The 19,662-nt window shown below is 38.7% G+C and overlaps 2 protein-coding genes across 3 annotated transcripts; one reads left to right on the top strand and one right to left on the bottom strand.

Annotated features, from left to right (window-relative positions):
* Nucleotides 1-762: 762 nt before the first annotated feature.
* On the top strand, nucleotides 763-12,629 carry LOC128864652 (uncharacterized). Its single transcript, XM_054104408.1, has 10 exons — nucleotides 763-1,141; nucleotides 1,400-2,052; nucleotides 2,113-2,320; nucleotides 2,392-3,224; nucleotides 3,284-3,995; nucleotides 4,065-4,546; nucleotides 4,612-5,058; nucleotides 10,357-10,525; nucleotides 10,610-11,473; nucleotides 11,550-12,629. Exons 1-10 carry the CDS (start codon nucleotides 1,138-1,140, stop codon nucleotides 11,975-11,977), a joined length of 4,800 nt encoding a protein of 1,599 aa, XP_053960383.1. The 5' UTR covers nucleotides 763-1,137; the 3' UTR covers nucleotides 11,978-12,629.
* On the bottom strand, nucleotides 5,179-7,978 carry LOC128864604 (transcription initiation factor TFIID subunit 11). 2 transcript variants are annotated; one of them, XM_054104358.1, is made up of 4 exons: nucleotides 7,403-7,978; nucleotides 7,159-7,343; nucleotides 6,908-7,092; nucleotides 5,179-5,562 (listed from the first exon to the last, which is right to left on the bottom strand). In XM_054104358.1, exons 1-3 carry the CDS (start codon nucleotides 7,711-7,713, stop codon nucleotides 6,956-6,958), a joined length of 633 nt encoding a protein of 210 aa, XP_053960333.1. In that variant the 5' UTR covers nucleotides 7,714-7,978; the 3' UTR covers nucleotides 5,179-5,562; nucleotides 6,908-6,955. The 2 variants fall into 2 exon arrangements, with proteins under 2 accessions (XP_053960333.1, XP_053960332.1); XM_054104357.1 differs by lacking the exon at nucleotides 5,179-5,562 and having other exon boundaries at nucleotides 6,825-7,092.
* Nucleotides 12,630-19,662: the final 7,033 nt, after the last annotated feature.

Below are 19,662 nucleotides of genomic sequence, written 5' to 3'. Positions count from 1 at the left end.
ATCTTCGTGCACTCGACACGGAGCAGCTAAAACAATTACCATTCGCTGCGACTGCCGCGCGCTTAGAAAACGTATATAGTATGGAGCTGCATGCAAAAGTTCACGGTTCACCAAATATTATTGTCTTCTTCAAGAAAAATAGGTTTTTAGTTTTATAGACGGCTCAGGCGTATGAGGGAAGATGTGGTGGGCGTTTCATAAATCAACGCGCTTAGTTTTGAGATATATGTATGTATGTATGTATATATGTATATGCTTGGGTTTATGAATGATATACATACATAGTTTTTATTGTACTAAATCAAATTCGTGTAATAGGAGAATTCGGTGTACGTAAATATGATAAGCTCGAGCGAGTATATCCTTTTTAGGTGTTTGGTCGAACTCCAATTTTTGGTGTACGTGTTGCTATTGTTCGACATATGGAACAAATGGAATAGTAAATTTCATATTAAGTTGCATAAATAAGCTTCTACATTTTTTTAAACAAATATATACATATACATATGTACGCACACGTCTCAAAAAATCAATTATAATTATTTGAAAATTTCAGAATTTACGAAATCATTGCTTATTTTCACCATTTACCTATTGAATTCTTTCATAAATTTTGGTTGGCAATATCATCGCGCTCTCACCGCTCTCCCAATTGGAAAACAAGTCTCAACAAATACACACAACGAAATTGACGTTTGCTTTGTGCAGTCTGCCATCTTTGATTTTTTACAGTCTGTGGGTCATCTATGGTCTGTGGACGGACGTGTCGATTTTTTAAGTGTACAAAATTTGATAAGCATAGATTTTTCAGCAAATGAATACCAAAATTTTAAAAGTGTAGCACACTCGATAAAACATTAACTTATGAAAAATTGTATATTATTTTTTGCAGTGCGGGAGCTGTTACATTTGTTTGCGTGTTCACGCATTTTTAACAGAATTGAACTCGCTTTGCACGCAACAAAATAATTTGATGCAATAAAAGGGCTGCAATTGCAATTTGTCAAATAATCAGAATATGCGTGGATTTGCATTTGCGCGAGTAATTAAATCAAAGTATATTTGTTAAGCGTGAAATTCAGGCGTCTGGTGGGACACCTTTTTCGGAAAGCAGTTGCCCTAGTGAACGTAGTCAGTATGAGTAAGTGCAAATCTTGCCAACACAATTTAATGAATGTGCATTAGTATTTTCATAAAAAAAGTTTGAATTTAAAGTTTACCCTTAGCGGCTTTAATTTCTTCTAGCTATATTTACATGAACCAACTACTTTTTTTTTGTTGTATTCATTTATCGCATTTTTTTTTTTTTTTTATCTCGTAACAGAGTTGCCAACATCTGATACACTCAAACTCGTTTTGTTTACAATTTTGTTTACATTAAATTAATTTGTATTTGCAGGTGCTGCGGGCACAAAAATACACTCATTTACCAATATGATAGATTCCGAAACACCTACTGCACAACCACCCGCCACAACAACCAAGTCGGCGATGTTGGTGCAACTGACCACCGACGGTGTACCCAAGCTGCACTGCCCCGTTTGTGATAAAGCACTAGTATCGCTAAGCGGATACGTGAAACATGTAAAAAAGCATGAGCCCCCTGGTGGATTTCTCTGTCGCTATTGTGATGCACGGTTCTGCTCCGAGGACGAATTGAAAAAGCACCGCGATAAGGTGCATACAACAATTATGTGCCGACTCTGTGCAGGAGTAACATTCACCAACGAAAGTGACTATCGCGAGCACATCCGCACTGTACATAATGGCGTCGATAGGCAAATGTTGAAGTGCGATAAATGTGGAGCCGAATATAAGACCATCTATCCATTCAAGCGTCATATGGAGACGGAATGTGGCACAATCAAGCCGTACAAGTGTGATCAGTGTCCAATGAGTTTTGTGACTAAATACAATTTGAAACAGCACAAGGAGTTGCATACTGGAGAGCGAAAATTCTGCTGCAGCTATTGTGGAAAAAACTTCCTGCAAAAAGGGCGGCTAGTTGAACATGAACGTTCGCACACGGGCGAGAAGCCACACAAATGTGATGTAAATACAAAAATATTTAATATTTAAAAAGGTATTTACCTACGACAGAATTACTTTTAGGTTTGCGGCAAGTGTTTTGCACATCGCGAAAGTATTGTTACTCATTCCTCGATTCACACGGGCGTCCGCCTAGTGGAATGTAAATGTTGCCTTACGCGTTTCTCGTGTCATTCCAACCTGATCAAGCATAGACGGACACGTCCGGACACATGTGGGCTACCCGAGTTCGATCCTCCTAAGCAAAGAGTGCGTACGCATCGTCTGAGAAGTAAGTGTAGAGAGAGTAGTATAATAAATAAAGCCACATTATTCAATTGATTATTTCACACTTATTTCCAGTACCGCCCACTCTCAATCCAACCTCGGAGATAAAGGTTAGCAATTCCAATCGCATAATCAAACCAGACCACAAAGAGCAAGTGCGCAAAGCGCCAATAAAGAGTCTAGGTGGTGAACCAAGACAATCGAAGTTAACCGCACGCAAAAGCACTGCTGGCAGACCAGGTCAAAAGCCAGAGGTCAGTGCAAGCAATCGCAAACGAATGCTTTCTACTACAGACACTGAGGAGGACTACGAGCTAGGCAAGGACATTTGGCATGCTGGTGGGTGTGCGGAAAGTTACGAAAAACTTGCTGAATGTGAAAGAGGGAAAGAAAAGGCAATAGATATGAAAGTTACCATAGAGCCTAGCGAAATCACTACTATTCCGCTGGCGATAAGTTTAAGAAATGGGTTAGATATTACAAAGTTAGATGAGGAATCCTCGGACGAGGATTATCCAGATTTTGATCCAGCTGAGAGCGATAGCGAAGATGAGCATAAAGATGTAGCGTTATCCGTTATGAAAATGGCAAACATAAAAGAAGAAGAATGCACGCATAATGAGAACGAAACAGAGACGCTCGCATTTGATGATGATGAGCTTGAATTTATCGCTTCTCGCGAGTTTGTTGATGCTGAGCTTGGCGTGAAATCAGAGGAAGCAGGAAATATTTTTAATGAAAAAGATAAACTGCTCGACTGTTTGTTGAACGACAATGTTAATAGAAATGTCGCGCGTCGTAGCATGAAGCCGGATCATCAAGGGCTGCACGAGACCGAACTGATATTGATTAAAGATGAAAACAGAGTAAATTATGTAGAGGAGGAAGATATACTAGATGTGCATCATGTGAGTATTTTTATTAGCAAATATATCGATCTTAAATCAAAATCTATTAAATGTTACAGCGTTCAACCTCCCCCTTTGCTGTGTGTAAAATAATGCTCCGAGACGTTTGCCAACGCTATCCCTCTCTGAAGGATGAATCAAGTGTAAAAGTATCGCGGAATGCACTCTCTTTTCCGCGTCCCATAAAAAGTCAACAGCCGCAAACACGTAACGAAATCTCAAATAACGCTGACACCCAAGAATATTTAATGGAATCACGAAAAGTGCACAAACGCATTAAAAAACTTCAGCCTTCTGCTATTGATGATGCGGTAAAGAAAACTAAACGTGGAAGGAAACCACGCAAGCTTGTTGAAAGTAATAAAACATCAATTTCTCCCGTTGAAAATGGAGAAAACGTTTATATTGAAGGTAATGTTGACGAAAATACGCTGCCAACAGAAGAGTCCAACTTAAGCAAGGAACCCCACGAAGAAGGAAATAAGCCAGGTCGCATGGCTAAATTGTCACAGAAGGAATTAAAAGCGCGCTTGAAGTTACTGAAACGCGCAGAAAAGCCGTGGCAATGTCCGTATTGCATAAAAGTATATCACATACGCAAACCGTTTGAAAAACATTTGCGTGACGATCATCAAAGGCCTGAGGACGAGATTAAGGAAACCTTCAAATCAGAAGAGGGCGTCATTGATGATGGTGAAGTCTTCAAGTGCCACATTTGCTCAAAAATTTATTTGATGGAAAAGCGTTTAACCGATCATATTAAACTGCATGGTATGAATTGAATTTTTTTTTTTGAAAATAGCCCGAACAGACTAAAGAATTTTGCTCGTTTTTGCACAGGTCCCGATGGCAGCTTAATTTTCAAATGTCCCTGCTATTGTTCCATATTTTTCGCTACAAAAGAAGAAGCCACTGCACATGCGCGCAAAGAACATCGAGACTTGATATATTGCACGATTTGTGAAAAATACATGACTGGTCATGATTCACTCAAAAATCACATGAAAAAGCATGAACAGGAGAAAGACAGTAAATCGGCGGCGAAACGAAATTTCGTTTGTGACAAATGTGGTAAGAAGTTTTCAGGTCGCACCTCTCTGACCGATCACGTGCGCTCTGATTGCGGACGCCAGCCACTTTATCAGTGCAACATATGTGGCAAGCATTTAACCACAGCGGGTATATTAAAAACCCATCTGCTGCTACATAAAGATGATACGCCCTATCAGTGCGACAAATGCGGCAAAACATTCAAAGTGAAAGCCCAATACAAGACGCATATAAAAACGCGACACACCGATTTCAAACCATTCCAGTGCCATGTAAGTACTCTAAAGAAGTGTTTTTAAGTTTTTTCAACATATAAATTTTTCACTTCACCTTTTAGCTTTGTCCCCGAGCATATCCTTACCGCGAGTCTCTTCTCACGCATATGACTGTGCACACGGGCATCAAACGTTTCCTATGCAATGGCTGTGGCAAGCGTTTCACCTGTGTTTCTAACTTGCAAGCGCATCGTAAAGTGCATTCGGAAACGTGTGGCCAACTGCCACTCAACGCGAAAGCGACGCAGTATATGGGCGTACAAAAGGGTAACCTTTTGTTAGGCGCAAAACCAGAAGCCGGTGTTGATTATAAGGAAACCAACACGCTCATAGCCAAGGAAGTGATTGATCGTGATCGGCCGATGGCCCAGGAAATTAACTACCCCTCAGAACCGTCAGCGCCTCTAGCCACTGTGCCACTCAACTACACTCGAACACCGACGCCACATTTACTACTTCCCCAAGTAGTAAACCAGTTCATAGATGGTGGTCTACGACTGCAGCGTATACTTGATTGAGCAAATGAGTGCATTAACTAGATTTACTTGTGAGGTTAAGTTAATATTTAGTTGCCTAAGTTACAACCACTATTTTATGTTAATTAAGGAGCAGTTAAATTCTTTGCTGCTAAACTTAAATTTGGATTCATTTTGATGTGTATTTCTGAAATTTTACAGGGTGTGCTTTTAGTTTTGTACATTAGGCTTACGATTAAAAAACTAAGATTTGCAAACAATTATATAGAGAAACACATTTTTATATAATATGCAAATAAAGACACAAAATTATTTTAAAATATATTTAAAATTTGGTTTGAAATCAATTACTTGATTTGTTGTTGTAAGAGTGATAGTTTTAAATAAATAACTTCGGCTTGTTGTTATAGCAGCATAAACATTCCCCATGCATATACGGGGAATGCGGCTGAAACGACAGTCCTTGGCGGGATTTAAATCCGGGTCGTTCCGGTTACGTAGAACCGACTGTCGTGACCTTCGCCTCAAGATTTATACCTATAAGAATGTTTTAAAGGTAATTTACATTACATGTCGGATGAAAGTAGCAATAATTTTATATATTTAGTTTAGCTAAGATTAGGAAATTTCGGAAAGCGTTAATATTATCCGATTTGGCTAATTTCAGATGGCCAGTGGGTTGGCTGTTTCAAATTAGTCCGGTCTGATCATTCATCTGCATTCAAAAAATTTTGTAGCTAATTGAGGATTTTTTCTCACCGATATATATTTTTTTGAGAAACCGACATTTTGTGAAAAAAAATTTATTTTGCTTAATCCTTCGATTTATTACTAGATTTATAATTACTTTAAAGAAGTCTGTTTGATTTTTTAATTTCAGAGGATCCAGTTCAGAGATATAGTGGTCACCGCAAAACGTCTTTTTTGAGAGGAGCTGTTGTTGTTGTTGTAGCAGCATAAACATTCCCCATATTTACATACGGGGAGTGCTGCTGGAGTGACAGTCCTTGGCCGGATATAAATCCGAGTCGTTTCAGTAACGTAGAACCAACTGTCGTGGAAACGTTTGATTCGAATATGTTGACAAACTGAGTTGTTAAGTAGAGAGCCAGTGCGGCCGAATATTCATGCCCATGGAAAAAAATTTTCCATGCGTATAAGATAAACGCTTTGTATTGCCATCCCTGCTGCAATCCGAATATATTTGCGAGGAGCTCCCGAAGATCAGTTGTAGCTCCTTTACAAATAAATATTTTTACTGATACTAAGGCGGCCGCCATAGCCGGATGGGTTGGTGCGTGACTACCATTCGGAATTCACAGAGAGAACGTTGGTTCGAATCTCGGTGAAAACACCAAAATTAAGAAAAACATTTTTCTTTTACGAGATAGCGGTCGCCCCTCGGTAGGCAATGGCAAACCTCCGAGTGTATTTCTGCCATGAAAAAGCTCCTCATAAAAATATCTGCCGTTCAGGGTCGGCTTGAAACTGTAGGTCACTCCATTTGTGGAACAACATCGAAACGCACACCACAAATAGGAGGAGGAGCTCGGTCAAACACCTTAAAAGGGTGTACGCACCAATTATATATAATATATAAGTCTTAATATACAGTTAAAAGGTAACATAATATGTGTACAAATTTTTAGATCAATAAATTTAAAGTTTTCTCAAAAAAATTCTCGAAAATTCGCTTTTTTCGGTCTTCTAACTGTATGTAACTCCTTAGATGAAAATGAGCGCTAGAACCTAAATTCCAACAAGATTAGAGATTCCACAAGAACCGATGCTACAAATGCTAACGTTTCCAATAAGTAAGTTTTCATTATTACTTTCAAATATTCATAAAACGCAATTACAAAATGTTAAGATTATTGCTTACCACTAAATTTTAAAATTACTTAATAACTATTTGTTATAAATGCAGCGTTCAGTTCAAGCGAAAATATGGTTTTTGAAATTTCCCGATGGGCATACGGCCACGTTGTCGTAAGTGACGCACAGCTTCGCGTAGGTATTTCGGTTGCAAAGCACCCGTCTCGCCAGCAGCTTCCATAACATCGAGAGCTGCATACGCCGAAAATAACAGAATCTATTGATATGATTTAAAATAGAAATATTTTCATTACTTACCTTCTTCCACAATTTCACCCACGAACACTTTGGCAATACCTGACATTGCAATCACCACATTTTGTGATACCGAGCATCCGGTTATTGTTTGCATAAGACGTTTCACAGCCGCTTTGGGGAAAGCTGAACGCCGATACATCTCGTAGCGATCGAGCTGCTCTTCAGTAAAGTTGGACACAAGCACTCTGAAATTAAAATAATCATGATGTATGCATGCTTGATATATTTTGTTCATAACTCGTACTGCATTTTCTCCCGCTCCTCTTCCTCCATTTCTTTTTTTGTTTTCTGTTTCTTGGATCTTGTATCATCGTTTAAATCTGCACCCTCCATTTTGGCATCCTTCATGTCCAGCCTGGATATTTTACTAACACCCTCATCGCCAGAATGATCACTATTATCATTATTGTCTCCGCGATTGTCTGTCTCACTACTGTTCATGGCTTTGTCGAATAACTTTAAATCAACTTCATCGTGCTCGGTGTTTTTCAGTGCATTTGAAGTTGTTGTTGGTGTGGTTGTCACTGTAGTTGTTGGAAGCAAAATTTCGTCCATTGCAGTTAATTTATTTGTCTTTGCCGGAATGAAAATTTTCAGAAAGAGCCTTTAATGTTGTGTGATTTCGTGTTAATTTGAACTTCCTTGTGATTGCAGTACTGTATTGGAGTATGTGATAGACGTCTGACTCTTTTTTTTTACAGGAAAATGCTTAAACTAATATATTTCTTGGCAAAAGATTAATCTATTTCCATCTAACAGCTGAGTTAAATATTATAGTTGTTTAGTTGCTCTTTATTTTAAATTAAACACTCAGCTGTTTTTTTGTCTTCCATTTCACACAGGTTAAATATGTTTAATACAGGGTTGTATTTTTCCATTAAGAATGAGGACTACAAAATTACAGAGAGTCCATATTTGATCGTCTAAAAGTACGTTCTTCATATGTAGTGATTAGCATTAAATCTACAAAATTACTCTAACTAAAGCAGATTAGCACCAAATCGGCCATCAAGACTGTTTTCAAGGTTTTCCTTCATAGAAATTAGTTTCATCGAATATTTTAGTGTTTTGGTTTGTTTAATTATTATTAACGATACGAAAAGAAGGTAAAGAGAAGCAATTATAAATGTCATAGCGAATTTTGCTGCTAGCAATAAGCAGATGCACACCACAAATAGGAGGAGAATCTCGGCCAAACACCTAACAGAAGTGTATGCGCCAATTATTTATTTTATTTTAATAGGCAGTTGGAGGAAACCCACAGGTAGCAAAAAATGATGGCAGCAATACACATACGAAATTCGATATTGCATTTTATACGACGCAAAACTGACCTACAATTACGTTCACTTATACTAATTAACAATAAATCCACAAAATTAATTTCCTCATTCACATATGGCAGATTACCTGCAAAATTGACAATCAGCTGTCAGTTTTGCTAAAACCAAATTTATTATTGTAAATAAAAGCAGCAGAGACTATTCCTACGCGAGACTAACCATAGGGGCAAAACAATAGAGAGAGTAAAATGTTTCAGGTATCTGGGAGTATGATTGAATGAGCAATGATCATGACATAAGAGGCAGAATAGAAATGGCTAGAGCGGCCTTCATGAAGATCAAAAAGATACTGATACGCCGGGGCATACTAATCGGGTTAAAGACAAATTTTTTAAATGCTATGTATGGTCAAAATTCGTATAAGGATGCGAGGCGTGGACGTTGAAAACCATAAGCATACACCGACTAGAGTCTTTCGAAATGTGGTGCTACAGAAAAATGTTGAGAATAAGCTGGAATGACAAAATATGAAACGACATAGTACTAAATAAAATGCAAACCTCTAGGAACAAGCTAACGGGCATAAAAAAAAGAAAAGTCGCTTATTTCGGACACATAACAAGAGGTGACAAATATGATATTTTAAAACTGCTGATACAAGGAAAAATTGAAGGACAAAGAGGAATTGGGAGGAAGAAAATGACGTGGATACACGGCGAACTAACAGTGGTAGCGAGAAACAGACAAAAAAATAATGGCATCATTAATAATATAACCTGACAACCGTACGACTAAGATCAGAATGACTTTTGTATAGGAATAGGAATTTAATTGCACAATTGGCTGTTAGTAATAAACAGTTCCGTAAACGACGTCTACTGAAGTTTTAAAAAATTATAGCAGCAATAAGCATGCGAAATTCGATATTATATTTAATAATAAGCAACAACAGGACAAAGCGTCTATGGCCACACAATTTTTCTTGTAATATGAAGGGATAATTAATAACATTTAAAAAAACATTGTATCAGAATTATGTCTACAAACTTATATTCTTCTCCGGCGTCTATTTTATTTAGTCTTTATTTTGACGTTTCTTCTAACATTCGTAATAATAATTATCGTTAACACAGGGTTGTATGTAGAAAAGGAAGGTTATAAACTAGGATTATTTTATAATATCAGATTTCGGGAGGAAAATTTTGTATAGGTAATCGCGCTTCTTAATTACGGATGGGTGTTAAGCACGAAAAAGTAGATAAACTACTTTTATGTGACGGTATTACAAACGACTACGGACAAACCCCTTTTTTCTGTAATATGAATGCATAGTTAATTATATCTAAGAAAAAGATTGCTGGAATTGTGTCTACAAATCTCTTTTCTTTGCCGTCGTTCATTTTGTTTAGTTTTTATTTTGACGTTTCTTGTTACATTCGCAATGATAATTAGCAATAAGACAGAAACAGGATTGTATTACAAAATAAATTGAGATTATTTAATAATCTCGGATTTCGGGAGAAAAATATTGTATGAGTAATCTAGCTTTTTAATTACGGACTGAGAGTTAAGCTCGAAAAAAGACATAATCCAGTTATATGTGAACCTATTATAATGGAAGTAAACTAATTACTTAATGTATTATTAAAGTTAAAAATTTTCATTCTTATTTATGTTATAAATTAAGTTTATAACTAACCTAAAAGCGAAGTGTAATTCACATCAATTAAGTGACAGTACAAACAAATTGTCAGCTCATTTATTTCCAACATTTTCTTTTCGCTGTGTTGTATTGTCGCTTTGACAACTGCCTCGTGTTTCTGTCTTCCTTTTTCTGAAATAGTCATCGTGCACGGGATAATTTACGAGATTTTGTGCGAAATCCGTTTAAATAATATAAATTATCATTTAATTAATACGATTTTTCAAAAAAATGTCGGTGGAAGTAACAAAAGTTGAGGCGGTAGTGGATGCGGAGGAGGGCGTTGAAAATTCAGCAATCGAGCAGCCAGAAAGTCTCAATAATGGCGAAGAGGTCAAAAAACAAAAGAAGCCCAAGCCAAATAATAAAAAGTTACGGCAAGGTAAGGCAATCGGAACAAAGTGCATTGACATTTACAAACTAGAGCACTTAAAATTAATGCAATTAACACTCTCGTAACCCATAGCTGAAGCCGCAGCGAAGAAGGCAACCGAAGGAGCTGATGACACCGAGACAGTAAATGTTATTACTAACGGTGAATCTAACAGCGCTGATGTTACAGCTGCTAACAATGCTGATGGTGACAAAAAATCCGCTTCTAAGAAAAAGAATAAAAACAAAAATAAAGGTGGTAATAAGAAAGGTCAGACGGATCCACCCAGCATACCTATTGCTGAGCTCTTTCCCGATGGACAATTTCCGGAGGGTGAAATTTTACAACACCCAACACCCAAAGATCTTCCCGATGATCGCACTGCCAAAGACCGCTTTACATCGGAAGAGAAACGCGCTTTGGATCGTATGCATATGGATATATATCAGGAATTGCGTCAGGCTGCTGAAGCACACAGGCAAACTAGGCAGTATATGCAGAATTACATAAAACCCGGCATGACCATGATACAGATTTGCGAGGAATTGGAAAACACAGCACGTCGTTTGATTGGCGAGAATGGTCTTGATGCCGGTTTGGCTTTTCCTACAGGCTGTTCCTTGAATCACTGTGCCGCACATTATACACCAAATGCTGGAGATACGACTGTGTTGCAGTACGATGACGTTTGTAAAATTGATTTTGGCACACACATCAAAGGGCGCATCATCGATTGCGCCTTCACATTGACTTTTAACAATAAGTACGATAAGCTTGTGCAAGCGGTCAAAGATGCCACCAATACAGGTATTAAAGAGGCTGGTATTGATGTGCGTCTATGCGATGTTGGCGCCGCCATACAGGAAGTTATGGAATCGTATGAATTGGAATTGGATGGTAAAACATACCCAATAAAGTCGATACGGAATTTGAATGGACATTCCATAAGTCCATATCGTAAGTATCAAGAAACTAAATTGCATATTTCTTCGACACTAAATATTATTGCTAATAAATAAATACAAATCAATAGGAATCCATGCGGGCAAGACTGTGCCTATTGTGAAAGGTGGGGAATCAACACGTATGGAGGAGAATGAGTTTTATGCCATTGAGACTTTTGGTTCTACCGGTCGTGGTCTCGTGCATGACGACATGGACTGTTCCCATTATATGAAGAATTTCGATGCACCATTTGTGCCATTGCGTTTGCAATCGTCCAAGCAGCTGCTCGGCACTATTAACAAGCATTTCGGTACGTTGGCGTTCTGTAAACGTTGGTTGGATCGCGCAGGCGCCACCAAATATCAAATGGCTCTGAAGGATCTTTGTGACAAGGGTGTTGTTGAAGCTTACCCGCCACTATGCGACATCAAAGGCTGCTACACAGCCCAATTCGAGCATACAATTATGTTGCGCCCCACTTGCAAAGAGGTTGTATCCCGAGGCGATGATTATTAGTACGGGCGAACAAGAAGATGACAAAAGAAGTTATGCATCAACAAAGTCGAAAGTCGGATTCATAAAAGAAGTTCAGAAGATGCATAGAAGCTTATTATACATATACGCAAATGCTATATCATTAAGTGGCAGAGCTTAATTTGTTTTCATAATTTAATTGAATCTAGTTGCAAACGAAATATTACTACTCTTCGAAACATAACAATAATTTTCAGGCGAATCTATACTGTTATATACAAGGTGATACAAGTAGGATAAAAATTAAATTTATATGAATTTGGCTTTGGCAATTTGGTGGTTTGAATTGATAATTGAAAATTGAAAATTCCAACAGAATGTAAACAAACAAATAAAACAACAATAATAAACCAGATCCCTTTGACATGGATTCGCCTAGAAAAAATTCAAGTAATTTCCTTAATCGTAAATGACACTTGAAGTGCAGTAAGTGCGAATTGGCGTATTAAATTAATGGCTATTAAAAAATGCCTAGATAACAAAATTGTTTAAATTTATTGTAAGAAAAATTCATTAAGTATACATTTGCGTATCAGTACATTAATTGCATGAAATAACTGGTAATTTCGATTTAAAAAATGTTTATATCTGCTTCTTAGGAATCGGTTTTATAATAATAAAATACTGAATTTAATGTAAAAGTAAAATAAAAGTGTGTTTATCAAGAGACAAAATGAAAAGTTGGCATGTAGAATGGGTTCTTATCTACTATCAAAACGGCGCTTTATTGCTACTTAGGGGATTGCCAGAGTGGTACTTCAACTTCAACCATCACCTATGAGTTCTTAATTTCAAATTTGCGCTTAGTGATTTCGGTAGCACTTATTCATATAGTAATTGAGAAATTATAGCAAAAGCCGTAGATAAGTTTTCGGTATTGATATAACGATTATTCACGGGCAATGCACTGAGCGAAATAGCTATATGGCATAATTTTTCTTCTAAAATAGCAGGTATAAAATAACTTTCTGAATTGCCTTATAATGCATAAGAATGTGTGCACGAACTAGCGTTAGTTTTAAATTATGTTGTCTTTTGCTTCAAGTCCCGTTACGTTTGAGGTCGCTCAAAATTTGACTTTCTTGAAGCAAATAGTAGATCTCGTCATGAAGCAAATAATTTGTTATTACAAACGATCAATTTTTGGTGTTCATGTATCCAAAAAACGTGTAAAGTAGGGGAAGTGAGAGAGAAAAGTGGCATGACATTTTGAGGGGAAGATGCTAGTTCTTGCAACTGGGTAAATTATTACATGTAAAAATTTGCAAATGAGAAATGAAACAGTTGAATAAAAATAAAAGCAATTTTACGAATTGAGTAAAAATTCCAAATTTAAATAAAAATGGTGATAAACATGAAGAATGTAAGTAAATATTAATAAATAAATAAAATAATAACTCCTGTTAGGTGATGGGCCAAGCTCCTCCTCCTATTTGTGGTGCGCGTCTTAATGTTGAAAGTAATATAATTAAGATAAAATTTATTAAGTTTATTTGATTCTAATTATTATGATTATGGATTTAATATTACTAAACAGGCATCGGCCAATGATATGGAGGTATGTACTTCTGGATCACAGCCTCTAGTCACCGTTGCTGCAGTTTGCGCAATACAAATCTAAATCATTGAAGGTATTTTGTGTTTTATGCTTGTACTTCTTGTTTATTCACTAATTTGTATATACATAAATGTATGTATGTAGTATATACATACAAATATACGAGTGCATGCATAGATGGAAGCAGGGAAAATATGATGAAAGCTGTGATGGCCACAACAATAGAACTGCTAATGGTATTTGCTTCATCTGAAAGCGATGGAACACATTATTGTGGATAAAATAAAACTCAGCTCGTTGTTTTGCATTTTATTTTCTTAATTTGTTTTTTTTTTTTAATTTAATTTAAGACGAGTTAGCTCAACTGGAAATATTTTTAATTTTTATGATTTTTCCCGCCAAAAATTTTATCAGCTGTTCCTAAAACTGGCAGGTGTTACTACTTTGAGAGCGAATTCTCGGAAATTAAGTTCCTGGATATTTTTTCATAAATAGGCCTAGTTATGAGGGACAAGTGCTTTCGTTAAGATTTTATTTCTCGTTGTGGCAATTGCGTTAAGGTGAGTTGAGTACTTTCCATCAGCAAATAAATAATTTTCATGGTGGAAAAATAACTCTTTAGACCACTATGCCAAGAGCAACGCAGCTATCTACCGAGGAGCGTACTAGTATTCCAGCTTGGAGTGAATCGCGAGTCTCAGATGGTGATGGGTAATCGAACCGTCACATACACAGGGTCCGGCACTCGAAGTGTAACTAATACATTTACTTTGGAAAATTACTTTTATTCTATTCAAAGTAAAAAATGTGTGAAAATAATACAAAATTAAAAATTAATTTTTTATTGCTCGATATGACCACCTTTTGCCTTGACTATGGCTTTGAAAATGTTCACTTCGCTTTATTTTAGTAACTGACTTCAATTTTGAACATAGAAAATGACATGACAATATGAATTTGTATACACACATGTTAATGTGTATGTGCTACAGACTCGCATTGCAATTGGAGTTATTTTCAACACCCTTCCTCAATGTGAATCTGTTTACATTAAAATTTTACAGTCATTAATATAAATTTAATAATTTTACAAAATTAGAGTGCTTTGTTTTTGACAAATTCTTAGTTAGTACATCAGCTATCATGTTCTCAGTTGAAATGTATCTTAATTCTATATCGCCATTCTGAACAAGCTCTCGGACGAAGTGTTTTCTGATGTCGATGTGCTTTGATCTTGCATGGTATACTGGATTTTTAGCTAAGCTTTGGGCGCTGAGATTGTCACCATATATAACAATTGGTGTATTAGCTTTACCACAGCCAATCTCAATCATTAAGCGTCTCAAATACAACGCTTCCTTCGCAGCTGACGACAATGCCATGTACTCAGCCTCCGTGCTACTCAAGGTCACGGATCCCTGTTTCTCGGACTTCCACGAAATTGGTCCACCGGCCAGAAAAAACACATATCCGGTGTATGATCTGCGATTGCTTATATCACCGCCCCAGTCCGCATCTACGAATCCTTCAAGCGCCTGCCCACATGCGCGATAATTCAGCTTCAGATCTATTGTGGCTGCTAGGTACCGCATTACATGCTTCACACCTGCGACATGTTCCCTATGTGGGTTCTTGTTCCTCTGTGCCAACTTTACAGCTGAATGATAAATATCTGGTCTGGAAGTCAAAGCTAGCCACATTAACTCGCCGATCGCTGATTGATATGCCGTTGGATCTTCTACCTCGCATCTTTCGCTGTCACATGCTACTTGATACCCTGCATCTAATGGCGTTGCTGCGACCCTACATTGCTGCATGCTGTGACGCTGTAGCATATCTTTGATATAAAGTGATTGGTTCATCGATATGTCGCCTAAATCGCCATGGCGCTGTATCTGCATACCCAAGAACATCTGCAATTGACCCTTGTCGACGCATTCAAACTTTGTTGAAATCATTGACTTGATTTGTATCAAATCCGTCTTCTTCTGGCACGCTATAAGCAAATCATCAACATAAATTAGAATTAAACAAAGACTACCTTTCATGTCCTGCTTATACAAGCATGGCTCGTTTTGGCACTGAGTGAACCCAATTTCAACTAGCGCTGCATTCAGCATGGAGTTCCACTCCCTTCCTGCTTGTTTTAAACCATAAATCGCCTTGTTCAACCTCAATACTCTTCCGGGACAGGTCTTGTCTGCATACCCCTCCGGCTGATTCATATAGACTACGTCTTTTAACTCGCTATTAAGATATGCTGTACAAACGTCCATTTGATGCAGGTGCAGTTTCAGTTCAACAGAAAGCGCAAGAATTAAGCGTATTGTTTCATACCGACACACCGGTGAGAATGTTTCACCATAGTTCACGCCGAACTTTTGCGAGCACCCTTTAGCTACCAATCGTGCTTTATGGCTTTTAACATCACCAACTTCGTTTCTCTTGACTGTGTAAACCCATTTACAGCCAATCGCCTTCTGGCCTTTGGGTAAGTCTGTCAGCGTCCACGTACCATTCGCCACCAGTGCCTCATATTCTGCGTCCATGGCTGCCTGCCAATATGAACCGTGCTTACTGCCACATGCTTCACCAAATGTTTGCGGCAACTGTATCTCTTTAGCTTGTACTGCGTGGATGATGTTGTAATCTTTCTTTGGACGTCCTGGCATACCAGTTCGAATTAATTTCGGTCTGCCGGGTCCGATCTTCACCCCTTGCTTGTGTACCAGTTCTGACTCTTCTGCGCTGGCGTATTCATCACTACCCATACTATCGCTGAACGAATCTGCCTGCTGATCATCGTCATCACTACATGGAAGTAGCTTCACTCTATTATGGCCTGGTGTATCAGCTGTTGAATTTTCTGCTGGAAAATTGAATACTATCTGGTCACCATTTTGGGCTGCGTGTAGAGGTTCATCAAACAAAACATCACGTTTTTCTACGATTTGGTGTTTTTCTTTATCGTAGAGCCTGTACGCTTTTGATACTAACGAATACCCTACCAGACGGTACTCTTTTCCTTTCGCCTGAAATTTGCTGTGATGCGTCTTGTCCAAACCAACAGCCACTGACCCGAATATACGCATATTCTGCACATTGGGCTTTCTGCCACTCCACGCTTCGAACGGTGTCATACCAACTAAGGCTGTAGTTGGCGATCTGTTTCTAATATAAACCGCTGTCTGTACTGCCTCTGCCCACAGAAACTCGGGCATATTAGAATGCACTAGCAAACTTCTCGCCATCTCAACAAGAGTGCGATTTGTTCGTTCTGCTACGCCATTCTGTTGGGGGCTATACGGCACAGTTAGTTGACGCGTTATGCCATGCTGCTTCAAAAAGTCGTCAAAACGTTTATTGATGTATTCTCGTCCGTTATCGCTACGTATCACTTTAATTTTTCGTCCAGTCTGACGCTCTACCATATTTTTAAATGAAACAAATTTTTCAAAGACCTCGTCCTTTGACTTGAGAAAAAATGTAAATATGCGACGAGACATGTCGTCGATGAAAGTTAAAAAATAAGCTGACCCACCAAGAGAACGCTTCTCAAACGGACCACAAACATCAGTATGCACTAATTCCAGTAGTTGCGTTGCTCGATTTTCTGACGCTGTTGAAAATGGTTGAGTGTGTATTTTACACTTCATACACGTCCTACACTGTGACTTGTCTGAAAAATCTACGTTATCTATGCCACGCACCATCATATTCCTGGTGAGCTTCATGAGGCTGCCATAATTCAAATGGCCATATCGAAAATGCCACATTGCCGCACTGCACTGTACTGTGCTAAAGCATACGTCACCATTACTTTCGATTACAAACAGTTTGTTTTTCTTCACAGCTCTCAAAATTGGCTGGCCTTGCTGACTTACAACCGCACACTCGTTGTTGAAGTTAACTGTACACCCATGTTCGACGGCTCGACTAACCGACACGAAATTCCCCTTAATTTGCGGTACATGCAAAACATTCTGTAATTTGAGTTCACAGAATTCAGTTCGAAAAATAACGTCGCCTCTGCCTACTGCACGTATAACGTTATTATCAGCCAACGCCACATTCTCTTCTTGGAAAACATAATTCGTAAAAAGACTACGCGCGCAACTCATGTGCGCTGTCGCCCCGCTGTCTAGACACCAACTCGAATCTTCCAACTTACTTACATCTGCCGCTGCTAGAACTGTAAATGATCGATGTTGTTGTTGTTGCGTTTTCGTTGATTCTTCTTTGATTTTGTTTTTGCATTGATTTTTATAATGACCGCGCTGCCCGCACCTGTAGCATTCGACATCTTTCTTTTCCCCTCTCTTCTTCCGTAACGCCTTTGTATTTGCATGGAATGCCTGTTGCTCGCTGCAATTTACCGCCTTGGATTCGGTACCCCTGCGCTCACCTTCTTCCAATAACTTTATTTTTAATACTTCTAGCGAAGGCAAATTGTCGCGTGTTTCCATGGCTATCACAAAATTTTCATAGTGCTTAGGCAAGCTTGAAAGCAACATTATAACTGCTAGCTCCTCGCTGAGTTTAATGTCCAGCTCCGAGAGCTTGTCCACCGCTGAGCAAAACTTATTAATGTAGCTGCACATAACGTCACCCTCCATTATCCGCAAACCAAGCAACTGCTTATACAGGCACACCTTCCTCACTGGACCACTGGGTTGATGCACATCCTTGAGCTTCTTCCATGCGCTCGCCGCTGTCGCACAGTTCTTTAAGTAGCACAACTGCGATGGCTTCACGCTCAACGTGATCATTGCCAATGCCTTTTTGTCGAGTGCATCCCAGCTCGCCGCATCTGCTACTGGTCGCTCTCCATCTATCACCATCCATATCTCTGCATGCACCAACACGCTGCGCATTTGGATGCTCCAGGAGTCATAGTTACCTTCATCTAATTTTTCAATTTGGTACATGGACCCCATGGTGACCGCACACAATTCACTCAAGTTTCAGATTCTCGAACAACTTCTAATTCACTGATATCCCGATTACTCAAAGCGCGAGACCCTCGTGGCTGGGCCCATAACCTGTTCACTTCGCTTTATTTTAGTAACTGACTTCAATTTTGAACATAGAAAATGACATGACAATATGAATTTGTATACACACATGTTAATGTGTATGTGCTACAGAGTCGCATTGCAATTGGAGTTATTTTCAACAGAAAAGGTCCAGAAACGAATCGCAAGCTGCCCGAAATTGATTTACAGGTATTTAGGCCCACTCGCGGACAATGGCTTTTTTCAACGCCTCGAGCCTGGTGAATCTTTTAGTTCGGAACTTGCACTCCAAAATGTATCAAAGATATTATTCCATAGGATTCGCGTCTGGTGAATTTGAGAACTATTGTGTGGACATTATGAAGTTGGAATGTTGCTTTTTAGCCATTCTTGGTTTACTCGAGAGAGAAGGTGCCGAGTCCTGTTGAAACGCCCACGGTCTGCTACCGAAATTTGTGTCTGTCCACGGCTTTAAAGCAACCTCCAGAATACTTTCCCGATAATATTTCGCATTTACCTTGACGCCAGGCTCGATGAAAACGATTGGAGAGCGCCCACCATGAGTTCCTTCCATCGGGCCAGACAGTCATTAAAGAATATTATTTATCCGTTTTGAAGCGTTTGAGCGTTTGCTGTACGTCGCAAACGGCCGGAAATTTGGGCAAACAATTCTTGGATTATGCATGATGATAACGCGCCAACGCACCGAGCCCAAACTGTGCTGGATTACTTGACCAAATACCAAGTAAATACCATCGTGCAAGCACCGTATTCACCTGATATGGCCCCGTGCGACTTCTTTTTGTTTCCCAAGTTGAAGTTACCACTTCGTGGAAGGAGATTTCAGTCGATAGAGGAGATTAAAGAGAATGCGTCGAAGAAGCTGAAGGCCATCCCTTCGTCGGCCTACCAGGGGTGCATGAGAGGTCTGGGTTAAACGTTGGCACATGTGTGTTGCTTGAATCGGGTCATATTTTGAAGGAGATAACATAAATTTGCCTGAAATTTAACTCTGCTTTGTTTTATTTAAACATTCCCGGTACTTTCTGATCATAGGGTATAACGAAACAGACTAAGAAATATATAACGAAATG

Source organism: Anastrepha ludens, chromosome 5, assembly GCF_028408465.1.
Source record: "Anastrepha ludens isolate Willacy chromosome 5, idAnaLude1.1, whole genome shotgun sequence".
NCBI classification, from domain to species: Eukaryota; Metazoa; Arthropoda; class Insecta; order Diptera; family Tephritidae; genus Anastrepha; species Anastrepha ludens.
This window is presented reverse-complemented; position numbering and strand designations above follow the sequence as displayed.